This window comes from Cajanus cajan, chromosome 3 (genome assembly GCF_000230855.2).
Source record: "Cajanus cajan strain Asha chromosome 3, NIPB_CcT2T_4, whole genome shotgun sequence".
Taxonomy (NCBI): Eukaryota; Viridiplantae; Streptophyta; class Magnoliopsida; order Fabales; family Fabaceae; genus Cajanus; species Cajanus cajan.
This window is the reverse complement of record NC_138519.1, coordinates 28,647,075-28,663,252: the sequence shown is the minus strand read 5'-3', so window position 1 is coordinate 28,663,252 and position 16,178 is coordinate 28,647,075. Positions and strand designations below refer to the sequence as shown.

At 42.8% G+C, this 16,178-nt stretch overlaps 1 protein-coding gene across 1 annotated transcript; it reads right to left on the bottom strand.

Annotated features, from left to right (window-relative positions):
- Positions 1-1,994: 1,994 nt before the first annotated feature.
- Positions 1,995-5,782, bottom strand: LOC109791873 (glycerol-3-phosphate 2-O-acyltransferase 6). Its single transcript, XM_020351227.3, has 2 exons — positions 5,067-5,782; positions 1,995-3,046 (listed from the first exon to the last, which is right to left on the bottom strand). The coding sequence occupies exons 1-2, from the start codon at positions 5,673-5,675 to the stop codon at positions 2,180-2,182; spliced, it is 1,476 nt and encodes a 491-aa protein (XP_020206816.1). The 5' UTR covers positions 5,676-5,782; the 3' UTR covers positions 1,995-2,179.
- Positions 5,783-16,178: the final 10,396 nt, after the last annotated feature.

Here is a 16,178-nt window from a genome sequence, read left to right as displayed (position 1 = left end):
GTTTAGCTTGTAATTGGCTTACAGCCTTTGTTTTAGTGTCTGATTGAATTTTTGAATTTTTTTTTTTTTGTGAAGTGTATGTTTTTATTTAGGTTAAATTATATTTTTAGTTTTTATTTATTTTTAGAATTTAATTTAATTTCATTATTTTTAAAAGGCTCAATTTAATTCTTTAGTTTTAAAAAATGTTTAATGTTACTTTTTGTCCAAATTGATGCTAATAATATGTAAATAAAATTATTATGAAAGAACAACATTGAATATTTTTTTTTAAAGTTAGATGATCAAATTGAACATTTTAAAATTAGTAAGATCAAATTGAATATTTTAAAAATAAGAGGATCAAATTGAATAAAAATTTATCTATTTTTTGTCTAAATAAAATTTGAATTTTTTCTTTTACTTATCTTAACAAGATCATGAATGAAAATAATTTAAATATTTAAAATTAAAAAAATACCACAAAATGAAGAAGTTATCTAATCAAAGAAATTATTAAATAAGTAAAAAAAATTCAAATTTAACTAGACAAATAAATATTGAATAATTTTTTTATTCAATTTAATTATTTAACTTGCAAACGGTATTTAATTTTATTCTTCCATCCGATTTTATTAACATTGTTAATGTAAATTTATACATTAAACATTAAAAAAAATTAAAAGATGAAATAAAATATTTTAAAAATAGTAAAATGAAATGAAATAAAGAAAAAAAATATAATTTATCTTTTTATTTAATTTAACGTAACTTTTTTAGGAGTAATTCGTCACAACTCTCTTTCACTATGGTTTAACAGGAACACATCTTCTAATTTCAAATTTTAATGCCAGCATATATTTCATAATACAATAAACGGAAATATTTATCTATATATATGAGAAGGGAGAAATAACTGCGGTGAAAGTCACATCTTTGTATACATAAATTTTATTAATTTAACTATTAGATATTGTTATAGCAACTCAACAATCATGCAGGTTAAATTTAAAATAAATAAGTTTTCTTTCTTTTTTTTAAAAATATATCATACATTTGATTAAATTTATCTAATAAAGTATTAAATAGTTTTAAAATTTATAAAAAAATTTAAACTTGATTTAGAACTTCTAATTTATTGATTAGATTAATAAAATTTAATGTTTACAAAGAGTTATTAAAGTGATTAATAAAACTAAGATGGAATAACTTATATTGCTCTCTATATAAGAAACATCCGGTGAAAACATTTTTATTTGAAAGAGAGAAAAAATTGAATATTGTATATCATATTATGATAATCAAGAGTAAAAATAAAATAATGTAATTTTTTAAAATGGTTATTTAATTTTAAAATATTTAACTTTGATTATTCATATATTATTGCAATGCCCAATTTTATCCCTCCAACTCTCATGAAAATGTGTTTCCGACTAAATTTCTACCACTCTTGTGTCATTTGGCTGAGGAAATGATTAATTTGACGATGGAAGTATAATTAGATCAGCCTACTAGAGTGTAGTTATCTTATCCGTTGTGCATGAAATCCTATATTCTCCTCCCTTTTGTTTCACTGATAAAGTTAAGAATATTTATTAAGAAATTACAGTTAATCTATGTTAGTGTGATCCAAATCTTTTCTGATGTTTTTATGAACAGGTTAGGATTGTTTCTTATGTTCAAGCTAATTAGGTGACATCATTTGTTGCCTCAGCAGTTAGTTCCATACAACTTGGCCACATGAACAACCTGCCTCACTGTAACACATGGATCATATTAACTAGCCTTCTGTATACTTCATTGTTTCTACAACTGGTTTTTTATTTATATAAATATAAACACCATTGTCAACTTTCTAGCTAGATTTGTCTGTAAATTGATGGCACCCCAACAATGCCTTTATTGCGTGCACCTTGTGATCACATACCTCTATCTGTAATATTATATTTGTCATAACCATCATACATGGTAGTGAAATATTATTAATAACCTCACAAAAGAAAATGTGCTAGAGATTTCTTACCCAACAACAGAAACTATAATTTGTATTTAATAACAATATACATAAACTGTTATTTTTGTGGGAATAAACATAATCAGTTTTTATTGTTTTAATTATTCTAAACGTTTGAACTTTGGAAACAACCTGACCAATTGAGAAAATCAAATCAAAAGGGAATTACTCTGTCCCTGTCCAAATTTAAGCATTTTTCTTAGATGGAACGGTTCCATCTGTTCCTGCAAGCATGGCATACTTATCCTTCCTAGTTAAATTGGTGCACTCAAACCCCAGAGTCCCTGCAAGAACCCTTTGAATATAATTTGCAACTTCAATAGAAGACTTGCCTCCCTTGCAGGTGAGTTCTGTTGGTAATTGGTTCAAGAAAGTGATCTCATATGTTGGCATAGGATTCATGAACACAAAATAAGGGTCTAACAATTTGTGCCCGCGAACCGAGGTCCCATAAAACACACTTTGCTTTGTGTTGATGGCAACTGGGACAATCCTATCAGTTAGTTCAGCAAAAAGAGCACTGAACCTCAAAAGGAATGGTTCTCTGCAAGTGGTGCCTTCAGGGCAAATCACCAAGTCCCCTTCTTCAAGCAATTTCTTGATGTTAGCTGCATCCTTCTCCCTTTCCCTTGAGAGTGCCACGGCTTTGATTGGTGAAATGATTTCAGTGAATTTGCTTATACTATATGTGACACAGCTAATTTTCCTTCCTAGTGCAACAGCCGTAACCACAGGGTCTAAAACTGTACGGTGGTTACAAACAAATAGAACTCCACTTTGACCTTTCTTTGGTGGTGGTGGAGGGGTACCCTTCCTTATGACCCTTATTCCAAGAAGCTTATAATTGTACCAAGCAATTCTTTCCGGCAGAGGGATGTTGAGGTAGACCCTTAGAATAGAGAGTATAATACCAATTGGCATCCATAGGAAGGTCAATAGGGCCACAAGAGGAGTTGGCCTTTGAACTAAACGGCCCTCATGAAAAATAATTGGACTTAGAAGCTTGTTTCTTGGTAGTGGCTCACACTTGATCCTTGGCACCATATATGCTTCCTGTAGGGAAAAATGCAGTTAATGAATGGATTGGATACATGTGAAAAGTGAGCATAAGTGACATTTTCATTGAATTTTTGCTTTGATTTGGATCATATCATGTCATTGCTTTTGGTTCGATTTGGTTAAACTTATCTGTAAGCATTATATATTCTTACCTTCGTATTTTATTTCTGTGTTTATGGAAAAATTATCTAACTTACACTATCGAATAAGAAGATATGGTTTTGTTAGAGAATGAAAGACAGAGTAGTTCCTATAGTTAATCACGGTAGTTTTCTCTTTTTTGTTTCTATCTCTATCAAACAAAACTACATTGTGTACCAGAAAGGATCCAAATCCTTTTCACAAAACTTGTTAACCCCAGAAAGCATTAGTGATTCACTTAACATGGAACATTATCAATAACTAGATTTAGGATACCAATGGTGTAATATTTATTTGCTTACAAAATGTCATGTTAGCTCTTTGCATCACTCAACAAAAAGTCCGCGAATCCGTGATATGACAAAAGAATCAGCAGGGGAAATAATGTTTTAGACAGTAACTTAGAGCAGGGGATGTCATAAGGATTGTGCTTTGTTATTGATGATAAGAAAACTATGCAGAGAGATGAAAATTAGACTTTTCATATATTTTACATGAGGTACAATCAGTACGGCATTGATTGAGTGTTAAAAATTTGTTGGAGATGGAGAACTCATGGGAAGTGTCAGAATTCCTCGATCTAAATTGAATTTGGTTCATCCTTGGAAGATAACCAATTAAGGATGTTTTAATTATTAGCTGCATATAAAACGAAATTGTAATGCATCATGAGTTGTGAAAAGAGTACTTAAAACAGAGTCACAACCAGCTCGAAACTGAAGGTTGCAATAAGGACTATCCACAAATAGACCATAGAAAATGAGAGGACCACTAAAAAAGTTTAAGGTAGTAAATATCGAAAAAGACAGGGTGGAACAAACAAAGGGAGGAGTTTCGTTATGCCACGAAAAAAATATATACATACACAAAATATAAAAAAGACATGTTTAGGTAGAGAGCCACTGTTTGTAGTTGAAAAGCTATGTTATGAATCAAGATCATTTAATATTCTCACCAAATATGAAGCGATTCGGGGACAATCTAACTAATAATAATGTTTTGAGCAAAGAAACAGTTCATACAGCTGAGTCTCAGTTACTGTCTTCCCCAAGTCTAAACATAAAGTTGAAAGTGAGTGAAAGAAAGCAACATCTGGTTAGATATATTTATGTGGACAGTAAAAAAAAATTATGAAAAAAATATATTTATTATATAAAAAAGAACACATTGTTTGGAGTTTAATTTTGCCGCATGATTAATGTAAAGATTTTTATACTTTCAATCAAGTAAAAGCGATTCTAAAATGGAAGTTCTAAAATAATTATTATAAAAGTATAAAAAAAAAAAAAAACTTACCATATATCACCATCTACATAATTTACTAACAATATCAAAAAACTTTACACTATAAGTATTTTTACCCAAATTAAATTAATTTTTTTAATGAATGTGTAAAAAACATTGATTAAGAATTTCATAAAAAAATATTTATTAAAAATTACGATAAAAATATATTAATAACCTTAAAATCTAAACTATTTAATAAAAACTTCTAATTTTTTATTTCTTGAGTGGTTCCAGTAATCTTCTTTGATTAAAAATCAAGGATTCACATTCTGTATCAACACTTATTTTGCAAAAATTAGCAAGATATATAAAACTCTAATTTAATAGAAAACAACACTAAAAGTACCATTTTTGTGCATACACTAAAAATAGCCCTACGTGAGGTTTCACGTTCTCTTTCATAAAGAGGAGAAACTATTAAATAGTTATGAATTATATATATAGTTGTAAGTTGTAACTAATCTTGACATACAATTAAAACTTTCACACGTTAAAAAGAGTTGGTAAATATTAAGCAATGATGCTACATGGTAAGAACTTATTTTACACGAAAGACTACGTATTCACATTTTATAGTTATACGAACCTTGCAAATTGACATGAAGTCAAAGTCCGTTGCACTATCTCCGAGTCCCAAATCTGGCAAGTTGGTCGCAAACTCCTTCACGAGCGCTTCTTTCTTGTGCCCACCCACGAGCACTTTAGAGAACCCCGTTACTCTCCCTGACGCCGTTATCTCAAGCTCCGTTCCGAGCACCTTATCGGCGCCGAGAAACGTTTTGGCGAAGGGCTCCACCATCACCCTGGGGCTGGCGGTCACAATGTAGCGCTTCCCGAAGGCGTTGAAGACGCGCCACGTGTCGGGGTGCACGTCCTCGGCGTAGAACCTCGGAAGCACCGAACGCGACACGACCTCAACGTCGTTGAGTTTGAGACCGGCGAAGGTGATGAAGATTAAGGTTTTGATGGCGAGGGTTTCGGAGATGAAGAGGTAAGTGAGGTAGACGAAAGGGACCGAGGCGAGGAGGAGAAGCGCTCGCAGGATGCTGCCGGCTTCGAGAGCGACGAGGAGGTAGTACGGAAACGCGCTGCGAGAGACGAGGAGAGTGCCGTCTAAGTCGGAAGCTACGGTTTGGTTGGAGCGGTCTTTGGTGCTGCATTTGGTTATTGGCTCGAAATGAGGAAAGGCTCCCATGACAATGATAATAGAGAAATAATAGAGAGAGAGAGGGAGAGAGAGGGTGCTTTGTGGGAGCTTGATGAGATATCACATAGGTCGAAAATCTTATGAAGATAGAGGGAGGGTGAAGGGGTTTTAATAGGAGGAGGACAGTGTGGAGGTGTTGGTGAACAATTTAAGGAAAGAAATGTAATTAATTAATATTATAAAAAAAATTAAATATATTTTATTTGTAAGTCAATAGAGTGTGGGACAATGTGCCTTAGTGATAATACACTTAGACATGTAACAATATCGGTAATGGGTTGGTTATAAGCAATCTCCTGTGTCATATCACTGTTACATTAGTTCTGGTTTATTTTATGAGTTGCTTAAATTTTAGCAGAGTTACTTGTAGAAACAATTCTGCTAAAATTTAAACAATCTATAAAATAGGTCAGAACTGATATGATAGTGATGTTTGTTTATAAGTAACTTCTATTAGAAATGTTATAAGATAACAAATAAAATTTTTAAATATTTTGGAATGGGAAGGTGAGTTTGAGAGAGTGAATTACATGAGGGCTGAGAAGAGGAAGGCGTGTGTGTGGTGTTTGACGTGCGTGATAGGGCAGTTGTGAAGAGGGGTCTTTGAGTGGTTGGAAGTCGATGCTAACAGCTGCCTTTCATTCAATTAGAGCCTACTTTTTTAGTTTATTGACGCCGGCCTTAGCAGCCTAATAAAACCAAGCCTCGGCTTGGCTTTCAATAAACTCTCTTATTCGGCTTACCTTTTCTTGCTTGTTAAAATGGAGTACTATACCTTACTTACCTCAACTCTTGAACCACATAATTCTTTGTTTATAGTCGTGCCTTCACATTTGAATAATGGGATTTCATATTTTCTTTTTATTAGTCTCTCTTGCTTCACAACCTTTACACGTCGGGATTAGATATTTTACTTTTATGTATATAGTTTTTGAATTATTTTATCTTTAAATTTTTAATTAATAAAAAATAATATTAAAAATTAATTAAACTCAAGACTTCAAATCTAAAATTTGATATTCAAGAACTAAATGGTTCAATAAATATTAGTAATTTTTAAACACATATAAATAGATATAGAAACATAGAATGTCTCAACCTAGTCACTTTACATAAAGTTAATAACTTAATTTAGTATGCACATTCATTAAACAATTTTATCTTTAAATTTTTAAATAATAAAAAATAATATTAATTATTAATTATTTTTATAAAACCTAGACTTTGAGGTTTGAAAATCAAGTACAGTACTAGTTGATTCAATAATATTGATAATTTTAATTATTTTTATTAAATAAGATATAAAGACACAAAGTGTCTCGATTTCACTAGTCTATACTTATATATAAAAACTGTTCTTACCGGAATCTGGTCGTGGGAGTGATCCGTCCAGTAAGATCGGTGAGCCTCCTTTGCTGGGTGTATTGGTGGTCCGAGATGGGGGAGGTACCTGCAAAAGAGACTCTGATGCTAAAGTTAGGGTTTGCATGAGTAATAGTCTCATATATATAATGCACGTACCTTGAGGTGATCTAGGTTTGCCTTGGGCTTTTGGGCTTGAGATAAGATATATCATGATATGATATGATATAATTGAAGGGCGGATCTGATCTGGGACGAGATCCTCGGAATCAGGTATGATTCGCTCAAATGTCGGGCTGACATCATGCACCGCGTGCCCGGGGTTACTTATTTGCAACACTAATCCGGGCTAGGAGCCCGGGTACAAAGTACGGTTAGGACACTAGCCCCCCGAGCTCTGAAGGCCGTAGATCGAGGAGTTAAGACCGGGTTTGCTAGAGGGGAAAATGGTTTTGCGCGTACGCTAACTGGAGGTCCGCCACGTGTCGCGACTGTTAGTGTTCTGGAGACGTTTGAGTGACGTAATAAGGGCAGTGACGGTTGTGTAATGATGATTTCGCAATAAATGTGTTGTCAGTTGTGCTTTTCAGCTGACACGTGTCGCGTCGGTTTTGAATTTTGGGGGAGAGTTTTTCCTTTTCTTCCACTCGCGCCTCTTCTCTGTCTTTCTTCTGACTTCTCGAGTACGAGAGCTTTTCTTGCTTCCCTTTACCTCCTTTCTCTGTTGCGCTTCCGTCGCCGTCGTCGTTTCCGGTAGTCCCTTCTTTGTTAGGGTTGTTTTCTGAGGAGGAGTACCAGGTACTTCCTTTTTATTTGCTTCTTCTTTTTTTTCATGGCCGGTGGAAGTGGTGTCGGATCCTCTGCGTCTGCCAGGGGCAAGGCGCGTGGCAAGGTGGTGGCCGCCGGAAGGGTCATTGTTGAGAAGAAAGACCTGCCGCCACCTAGGGGCCCAGAGCCAGGCGTTCCTGGTTACGACTGGGTCAAACGCGAGGTGGCTGAGGCTCAGAGCACTTTTCGCTCTTTCCTCGAAGTGAATGCGTTTCGGAGAGCGCATAGGGTTTGCGATTCCTCCATTTCCCACATGATTCGGGTTGAGCCTTGTCAGGCTGATGAGGGCGTGTATATGGGGAGGTCTACTGATCCCCCCATTTCTATGTATATCAGTGCTTTTTATAGATTTGGGTGTCTGTCTTCCTTTTACCCAGTTTGAGTGCGATTTTTTGAATTTCATCAACGCGGCTCCTTGCCAGTTGCATCCCAATAGTTGGGGTTTTTTGAGGGCTTTTCAGGTCCTGTGTACAGTTCTAGGTATAGAGGTGTCTCTTCGCGTCTTTCTTCATTTTTATCAGTTGAAGATGGGCATTCCGCCTTATGGTATTTTGTCCCTGAGAGGGAGTAGGGGTGGGGGCTTGTTTACTCCCTACTCCCAATCGTATAAAAATTTCAAGCAGGAGTTTTTCCGGGTCGCCCTTGTGGGTGTTGACCCTTTGGAAGATGAGGTGTTCTACTTTGGCGGTTTGCCCGTTATTGATGTGTTTCTATTTCTTTTCTGCAGGCATTATAGGCAGAAACTTGTGGCGTCAGCTTAAACACCGCTATAATGTTTCCGAGCTCGAGGTTCCCGAGCCTCCAGAGGAGGATGCTGCCCCCCTGAAGACCCACCGGAAGAGGAAGAGGGGGGAGGAGGAGGTCGGGGGGACCTCCGCTTCTCGCGATGCCGAGGAGGCGACCTCCCGGGTTGTGGACGCTGTGGATCTCACCGACAGCCCTCCGACCAAGGAGGCCTCGCCGGTGGCTACGGCGGAGGTGGTGCAGGGTGTCGGGCTTACTGCACCGGACGCCGAGGTGAGTAGCTTATCATTTGCTCGCATTTTCCGTGTGAGTTCCGTCTTTGTTTTATGAGGCGTTATGGATCCCTTTGCAGGGCGGGGTTGGCGTTGCTGAGGTGGAGGTCTGCGTTTCTGGGCAGACCGTCCGAGTTGCCAAGGTGGTAAGTATTGTCTTCTCGGACTTTTCACTCTGACTTTTTGTTATGTTGTCTGGATGTTTGATCTGGGTGATTTTTTTTTGTAGGCAGGAAATGCCTCTGGGCCTGAGCTGCAGGCGGGGAAAGCCGCTGAGCCTGAGGTGCAAGCGGGGAATGCCGCTGATCCTGAGGTGCAGGCTTTCGGGCTGGCCGCCCAGGCTGGTGGGGTGAGTCTGGTTTTTTTGTTTTTTGTTTTCATGGCTTTCTCGCATGTCTCCTTATCTATTTGTGATGCGGGACTGGTTTTTGCAAGCGGAGTCGGGAGTCCCTAAGGTGGACTCTCTAGGTGCTGAGCAAGGAGGGCCATCCTCTGCCGCGGGTTTGGCGCCGTAGGCGGGCTCATCGCAGGGGCCTGTCTGGACCCAATATCTGTCCCATCGCTTTGGGAAGGGGATAGATATGGTGCGACTGGATCACGTGAGCACGTCCGCCAACATGGATTCATTGTGGAGCGCGGGGGTGACCGTGGAGAGGTTCTTTCCTCAGGGTTCGTTGAACTCCGAGGACCAGGGATTGATTGACAGGATCGGTCCCGAGGACAGTTTTGATGCTGCCCAGGTCATGCTGCAGAGGGTGATAGGCATAATGAGTCACTGGAAACCCAAGTGGGGCCAGCAGCGAGAAGACTTGGCCAAGCAGGAGCAGGAGCTGGGTAAGCAGGAGCAGGAGCTGGCCAAGCAAGAGTAGGAGCTGGCTAAGGTGAGGGGCCGGCTTCAGCCATGGAAGGAGGCGAACGAGATCCTGAGGGAGGATAACAAGACTCTCACCGCGGCCCTTGATGAGGCGAAGCGGCGGGAGGCTGAACTCTGGACTGCGCGTAGCGACCTTTTGCGGGTGTAGAAATCTCTTGAGATTGCATTGCAGTCCAATGAGGCTTATGCTTCTCGGGTGGGGGAGCTGCAAGAACTTGCCACCTTCTCCCGGGCGCGGGCCCGCTCTTTGGAGGACGAGGTGACGTCCTCCCGTGACCAGGTGCGGGTCTTAGAGGATGTTGTGGCCTCTCTAAAGGGGGAGTTGGCAGCGGCGGCTGAGGAGCGTCTCCGCAGTGAGACCATTTTGGGCGATCGAGAGGATGAGATTGCTGCGCAGAGAGTAGAGCTCGCAGAGCTGGCAGCGGGGAAGGCGGCCGTGGAAGGACGGGTCGCCGAGGTGGAGCGCTCCGTCGTGGCGGAGCATAAGAGGGGCTTTCAGAAGGCTGCTCGTTAGGCACGACTTCTTGCTCCCGGGTTCGACTTCTCTTCGATGCATGTGGAGAAGGTGGTCCGTCGTGGGAGGATTGTTTCGGAGGACGATGTTAACGACAGTTCCAGTGAAAATGCCTCCGCCTAGGCTTTCTTTGTAATTTTTGTTTCCTTTTTCTTTGGCTTGAATTGATGTACTGGATTTTGTGAACTTTGTTTGTATACATATATGTATGTTGCTCTATTTTGTTCGTTTTTGCGTTCAATTTTGGTTGTTCGCGCTGTTTGAGGCACATGTTTGGTGTCTGTTATATGCTTTTGTATCGAGTGATACTTCTACCTTGAGCTGGTGAAGTCGAGGTTCGAGGTCGGCCTTAGTTTTTTGCTTAGTAGGGTTTTTCGTGGGAGTTCGAACTCGGCCGTAAATGAATGTGTTAAGATTCGTATTCGATCTCGAATTTTGACTAAGTAATTGTTGTGAGAGTTCATAAATGACCCTAGGCTGGAGTCAAGGTCAGAATTCGACCCTAAGCCGGTCGTGCCGGGGTTCGAATTCGACCCTGGTATGGAGAGTGGGGTGTGCTTTGCCAGGGTTCAGAGTTGTCCTTAGGTTAGTGGTTTAGACTCGACCTTAAGTGAATGATTGGATTAAGGTTCGTATTCTGTGTTGAGGTTCGTATTCGACCTCGGATTTGAATTAGGCGATTTGGTTGACCTTTAAGCGGGGACATCGAGGCTCATACTCGACCTTATATGCTAAAGGAGGTTCAGGCGCGACCTCGGACTTCTGTTTGGGTGAGTGTTTCTGTGAAGGTTCGATGACCTTGATTTATTAGCGTCGAGGTTCTGAGCCGACCTCAAGCCAGAGTGTAGTAAATTGGATAAGTGGTCCGTGTCCGCCCTTAAGTTTAGGGTCATGTATGTTTCGTCATGGATCGAACTCTATCTCGGATATGTGGTCGGGGCTCGGCCTCCGAATGAGTTACTAAGGTTCGAACTCGACCTTTGACAAGAGCGTCGAGGTTTGTACTTGACCTCGTAATTTGTGAGTTGGTTCCATTAAGGTTCGGACTCGACCTTTAAAGAAAGCGTCGGGGTTCGTACTCGACCTCGGATTTGACGTTTGATTAAGGTTCGAACTCGACCTTGTGGGGATATCGAGGTTTGCGTTCGACCTTGAATTTGCATGTTTGGGGTTCGTATACCCCTTCGGGTTTATATACTGGCTGATGGGGGTTCATGCGAATAATTGGGTTAAGGTTCGAACTCGACCATCAACGAGAATACCGGGGTTCGTTTTTGATCTCGGGTTTGTGTGGATAATTAGATTAAGGTTCGTATTTGATGAGAATACCGGGGTTCGTTCTTGACCTCAGATTCGGTTAGGTTAAGGTTCGTGCTCGGCCTTTACCAAGGATACTGGTTCGATGGTGGAACCTTTAACGAGAATACTGGGGTTCGTTCTCGACCTCGGATTTATGTGAATTAATTGTCTTGAGGTTCGTACTCGACCTTCAATGAGCATACCGGGGTTCGTTCTCGACCTCGGATCTGCGCGAATGATTGGATTGAGGTTCGTACTCGACCATCAACGAGAATACCGGGGTTCGCACTCGACCTCGGATTTTCATGAATGATTGGATTAAGGTTCGTATTCGACCTTCAACGAGAATACCGGGGTTCGTATTCGACCTCGGATTCGCGCGAATGATTGGATTAAGATTCGTATTCGACCTTTACCGAGAATACCGGGGTTCGTTCTCGACCTCGGATTTTCGTGAATGATTGGATTAAGGTTCGTACTAGACCTTTACCGAGAATGCCGGGGTTCGTTCTCGACCTCGGATTTTCATGAATGATTGGATTAAGGTTCGTATTCGACCTTCAACGAGAATACCGGGGTTCGTATTCGACCTCGGATTTGCGCGAATGATTGGATTAAGGTTCGTACTTGACCTTTACCGAGAATATCGGGGTTCGTTGTCGACCTCAGATTTTCGTGAATGATTGGATTAAGGTTCGTACTCGACCTTTACCGAGAATACTGAGGTTCGTTTTCGACCTCGGATTTGTGTGGATAATTAGATTAAGGTTCGTATTTGATGAGAATATCGGGGTTTGTTGTTGACCTCGGATTCGGTTAGGTTAAGGTTCGTGCTTGACCTTTACCAAGGATACTGGTTCGATGGTGGAACCTTTAACGAGAATACTGGGGTTCATTCTCGACCTCGGATTTATGTGACTTAATTGTCTTGAGGTTCGTACTCGACCTTCAACGAGGATACCTGGGTTTGTTCTCGACCTTGGATCTGCGCGAATGATTGGATTGAGGTTCGTACTCGACCATCAACGAGAATACCGGGGTTCGCACTCGACCTCGGATTTTCATGAATGATTGGATTAAGGTTCGTATTCGACCTTCAACGAGAATACCGGGGTTCGTATTCGACCTCGGATTCACGCGAATGATTGGATTAAGATTCGTACTTGACCTTTACCGAGAATATCGGGGTTCGTTCTCGACCTCGGATTTTCGTGAATGATTGGATTAAGGTTTGATTTCGATTTTTACAGTAGGTAAGAAAGCAATAGTTGAGAAAGCAATAGGTGAGCAAAATGGAGAATGTTATTAAATGATTTTGCGTGCCTCGTTAAAAACCCTCTCAGTTGGGAGCTGAGGCGGGAAAAGAGTGCACGGTTTCGTTTGTACAAGTGGGGGGACAGAATCTAATGGGGAGCGGTGGAGGGACTCCCCTTGCTTTCCTTGTCGGATGAGGAAATCCTCAGGCTTTCGGCGTAGCATTGCCGAGCTGTCTTCTGGTTTGCTCTGACGGAGATGATCTTTCCGTCATTTCCTGGGAACTTCATGGTGAGGTGCGGAGTGGATACCACCGCACCGAGGTGGTTTAGGGTCGGCCTCTTGATGATGATGTTGTAGGAGGTGTTGGCCTCCACGAGGAGGTATCGGACCACGATCCTCCTTGTATCTGGAGGTGTTCCAAAGGTTGTCAGCAGGTCCACGTATCCGCGGGTGTGGACCCGTTCGCCGGCAAAGCCTACTAGGGGCTCGGTGTGTGGCTGGATTAGAGAATGGGGGACGTCGAGCCTGAGGAATGTTGGCCAGTACAGGACATCGGCCGAGCTCCCTTGGTCGATGAGTGTCTTTTGTACTTCCCAGTTGGCGATCTCTACCACGATGACCATGGGGTCATCTTGGTTAGGGCTGATTCCCGCATAGTCCTCATCGGAAAAAGAGATCGGTGGCGAGCTCTTGTGCAAGATCGAGGCGGTGGAGTGGGTGCAGTTGATGCTTCGAAGGTGTCTTTTTCGGGCCGAGCTGCTAGCGCCTCCTTCGGCGAAGCCGCCTGCGATTGTTAATGATTCCCCGCAAGGGGGCTGCTTTTGTCTCCTGACTTATTTCGGCCTGTACTGCGCCGTTAGCATTTTGCTGGGACCCTGTGGGTAAGTCTGTGCGAGGTCCTGACCCGCGACCTCTCCCGCGTCCCCGGCCTCCAGAGCCACCTCGGGGACCTGGCTGTCGCTGGACGTAGTGGCCAAGGTGGCCCGCTTGGATAAGTTCTTCGATGCGGTCTCGGAGCGTGCGGCACTCGTCCATGGTGTGGCCATAGTTCCTGTGGTACCGGCAGTTTTTGGACTTGTCGGCGTTGTTGGGTGTGTGGCCGGGTGATGGGAGGGCTAGTAGGTTGTTGTTACTGGCCTCCTCCAGGATATGGACTCTTGGGGCGTTCAGGGGAGTGTAGAAGTCATACCTCCCGCCTTTGTTCACTCTGGCCGACTTCTTGAACTGTGTGTCATTATTGACTTTCACCTTATCTTTGTGGCCCTGCTCCGGTTTCGCAGGGCCTTTCCCGCGAACTTGGTCACAGAAAGCCGAGTGCTCCTCCATCTGGATGTAGGCGGCTGCGCGGCCGCGCAGTTCGTCCATGTCGCGGGGGGCATCGCGGCATAGGCTGTCGACGAATGATCCGGGTTTCAGTGCCATGAGCATGGCATGCAGGGCGACCTCCGGGTTGAGATTTCGGATCCGGACTAAGATGTTGGAGAAGCGCTCCATAAAGGCCCGCAAGGGCTCGTCGTCGTTCTGCCTAAGATTGGCCAAGGCGTCCGAGGTTGTGTGGTGAGGTCGGCTGGTGGCGTATTGTGCCATGAATCGCCGCACCAGGGTGGCAAAACTATCGATGGATCCGGCTGGTAGTTGGGTGTACCAATGAAGCGCGGGTCCTTTGAGCGAGGTCGGGAAAACCCTACACAATATAGCGTCACTGTTAGTGTAAAGGTTTACCTGAGTCGTGTACGAGTCGATGTGCTCGTCGGGATCCGTGGTGCCGTCGTAGCGATCGAGGTGGAGGGGTTTCCATCCGCGGGGCAGTGGAGTTTCCATGATGCCGTCCACAAATGGATGACGGCGAAAGGGCTCTTGGCCCTCGGAGACATGAGTAGGGACCTTGCTAGTACCTTGCCCCGATCTGTGCGTTGATGCATGAGACCGGTGTGTGGCAGGTCGTGAGGTCGGTGCCTTGGTTGTCGCTGGGGATTGGGAGGCTGAATGCGCCTCCTCTTCATGATCAGCGCTGTTGCGCGGGGGTTGATTGGAGTGATGTCGAGGGAGTTGGGCGCGGATGCGCTCGTTCTCGGCGCGTAGCACTGCGAGGTCTGCTTCGTTAGTGGTTCGAATTGCTGCGAGGTCATCCTCATGCTGGGCACGCATCTTCTGGAGGTCGGCGTCATGCTGTTGTCGCATCTGCTCAACTTGGTCGATCAGCCGCCTCAGGGTTGCAGCGTCGCTGTCCATGGTAACAGCGCAGTGCAGGCCGAAATAAGTCAGGAGACAAAAGCAGCCCCCTTGCGGGGAATCATTAACACAATCGCAGGTGGCTTCGCCGGAGGAGGCACTAGCAGCTCGGCCCAGAAAAGACACCTTCGAAGCAACAACTGCGCCCACTCCACCGCCTCGATCTTGCACAAGAGCTCGCCACCGATCTCTTTTTCCGATGAGGACTATGCGGGAATCAACCCTAACCAAGATGACCCCATGGTCATCGTGGTAGAGATCGCCAACTAGGAAGTACAAAAGACACTCATCGACCAAGGGAGCTCGGCCGACGTCCTGTACTGGCCAACATTCCTCAGGCTCGACGTCCCCCATTCTCTAATCCAGCCACACACCGAGCCCCTAGTCGGCTTTGCCGGCGAACAGGTCCACACCCGCGGATACGTGGACCTGCTGACAACCTTTGGAACACCTCCGGATACAAGGAGGATCGTGGTCCGATACCTCCTCGTGGAGGCCAACACCTCCTACAACATCATCATCGGGATGCCGATAAGAGCTGTTCTGATCGGCCCCACGGTGGGCGCCAAATGTTCTTACCGGAATCTGGTCGTGGGAGTGATCCGTCCAGTAAGATCGATGAGCCTCCTTTGCTGGGTGTATTGGTGCTCCGAGATGGGGGAGGTACCTGCAAAAGAGACTCCGATGCTAAAGTTAGGGTTTGCATGAATAATAGTCTCATATATATAATGCACGTACCTTGAGGTGATCTAGGTTTGCCTTGGGCTTTTGGGCTTGAGATAAGATATATCATGATATGATATGATATAATTGAAGGGCGGATCTGGTCTGGGACGAGATCCTCGGAATCAGGTATGATTCACTCAAATGCCGGGCTGACGTCATGCACCGCGTGCCCGGGGTTACTTATTTGCAACACTAATCCGGGCTAGGAGCCCGGGTACAAAGTACGGTTAGTACAAAAACAATTTTTTTGTTTTCATATACATAATTTTTGAATTTTTACTCTTAAACTTTTAAATAATAAAAAATAATTATTCTTATAAACCTAACATTCAAATCCAAGACCTTAAAATCTAGATATAACATCAATAAATTATTTAAATATT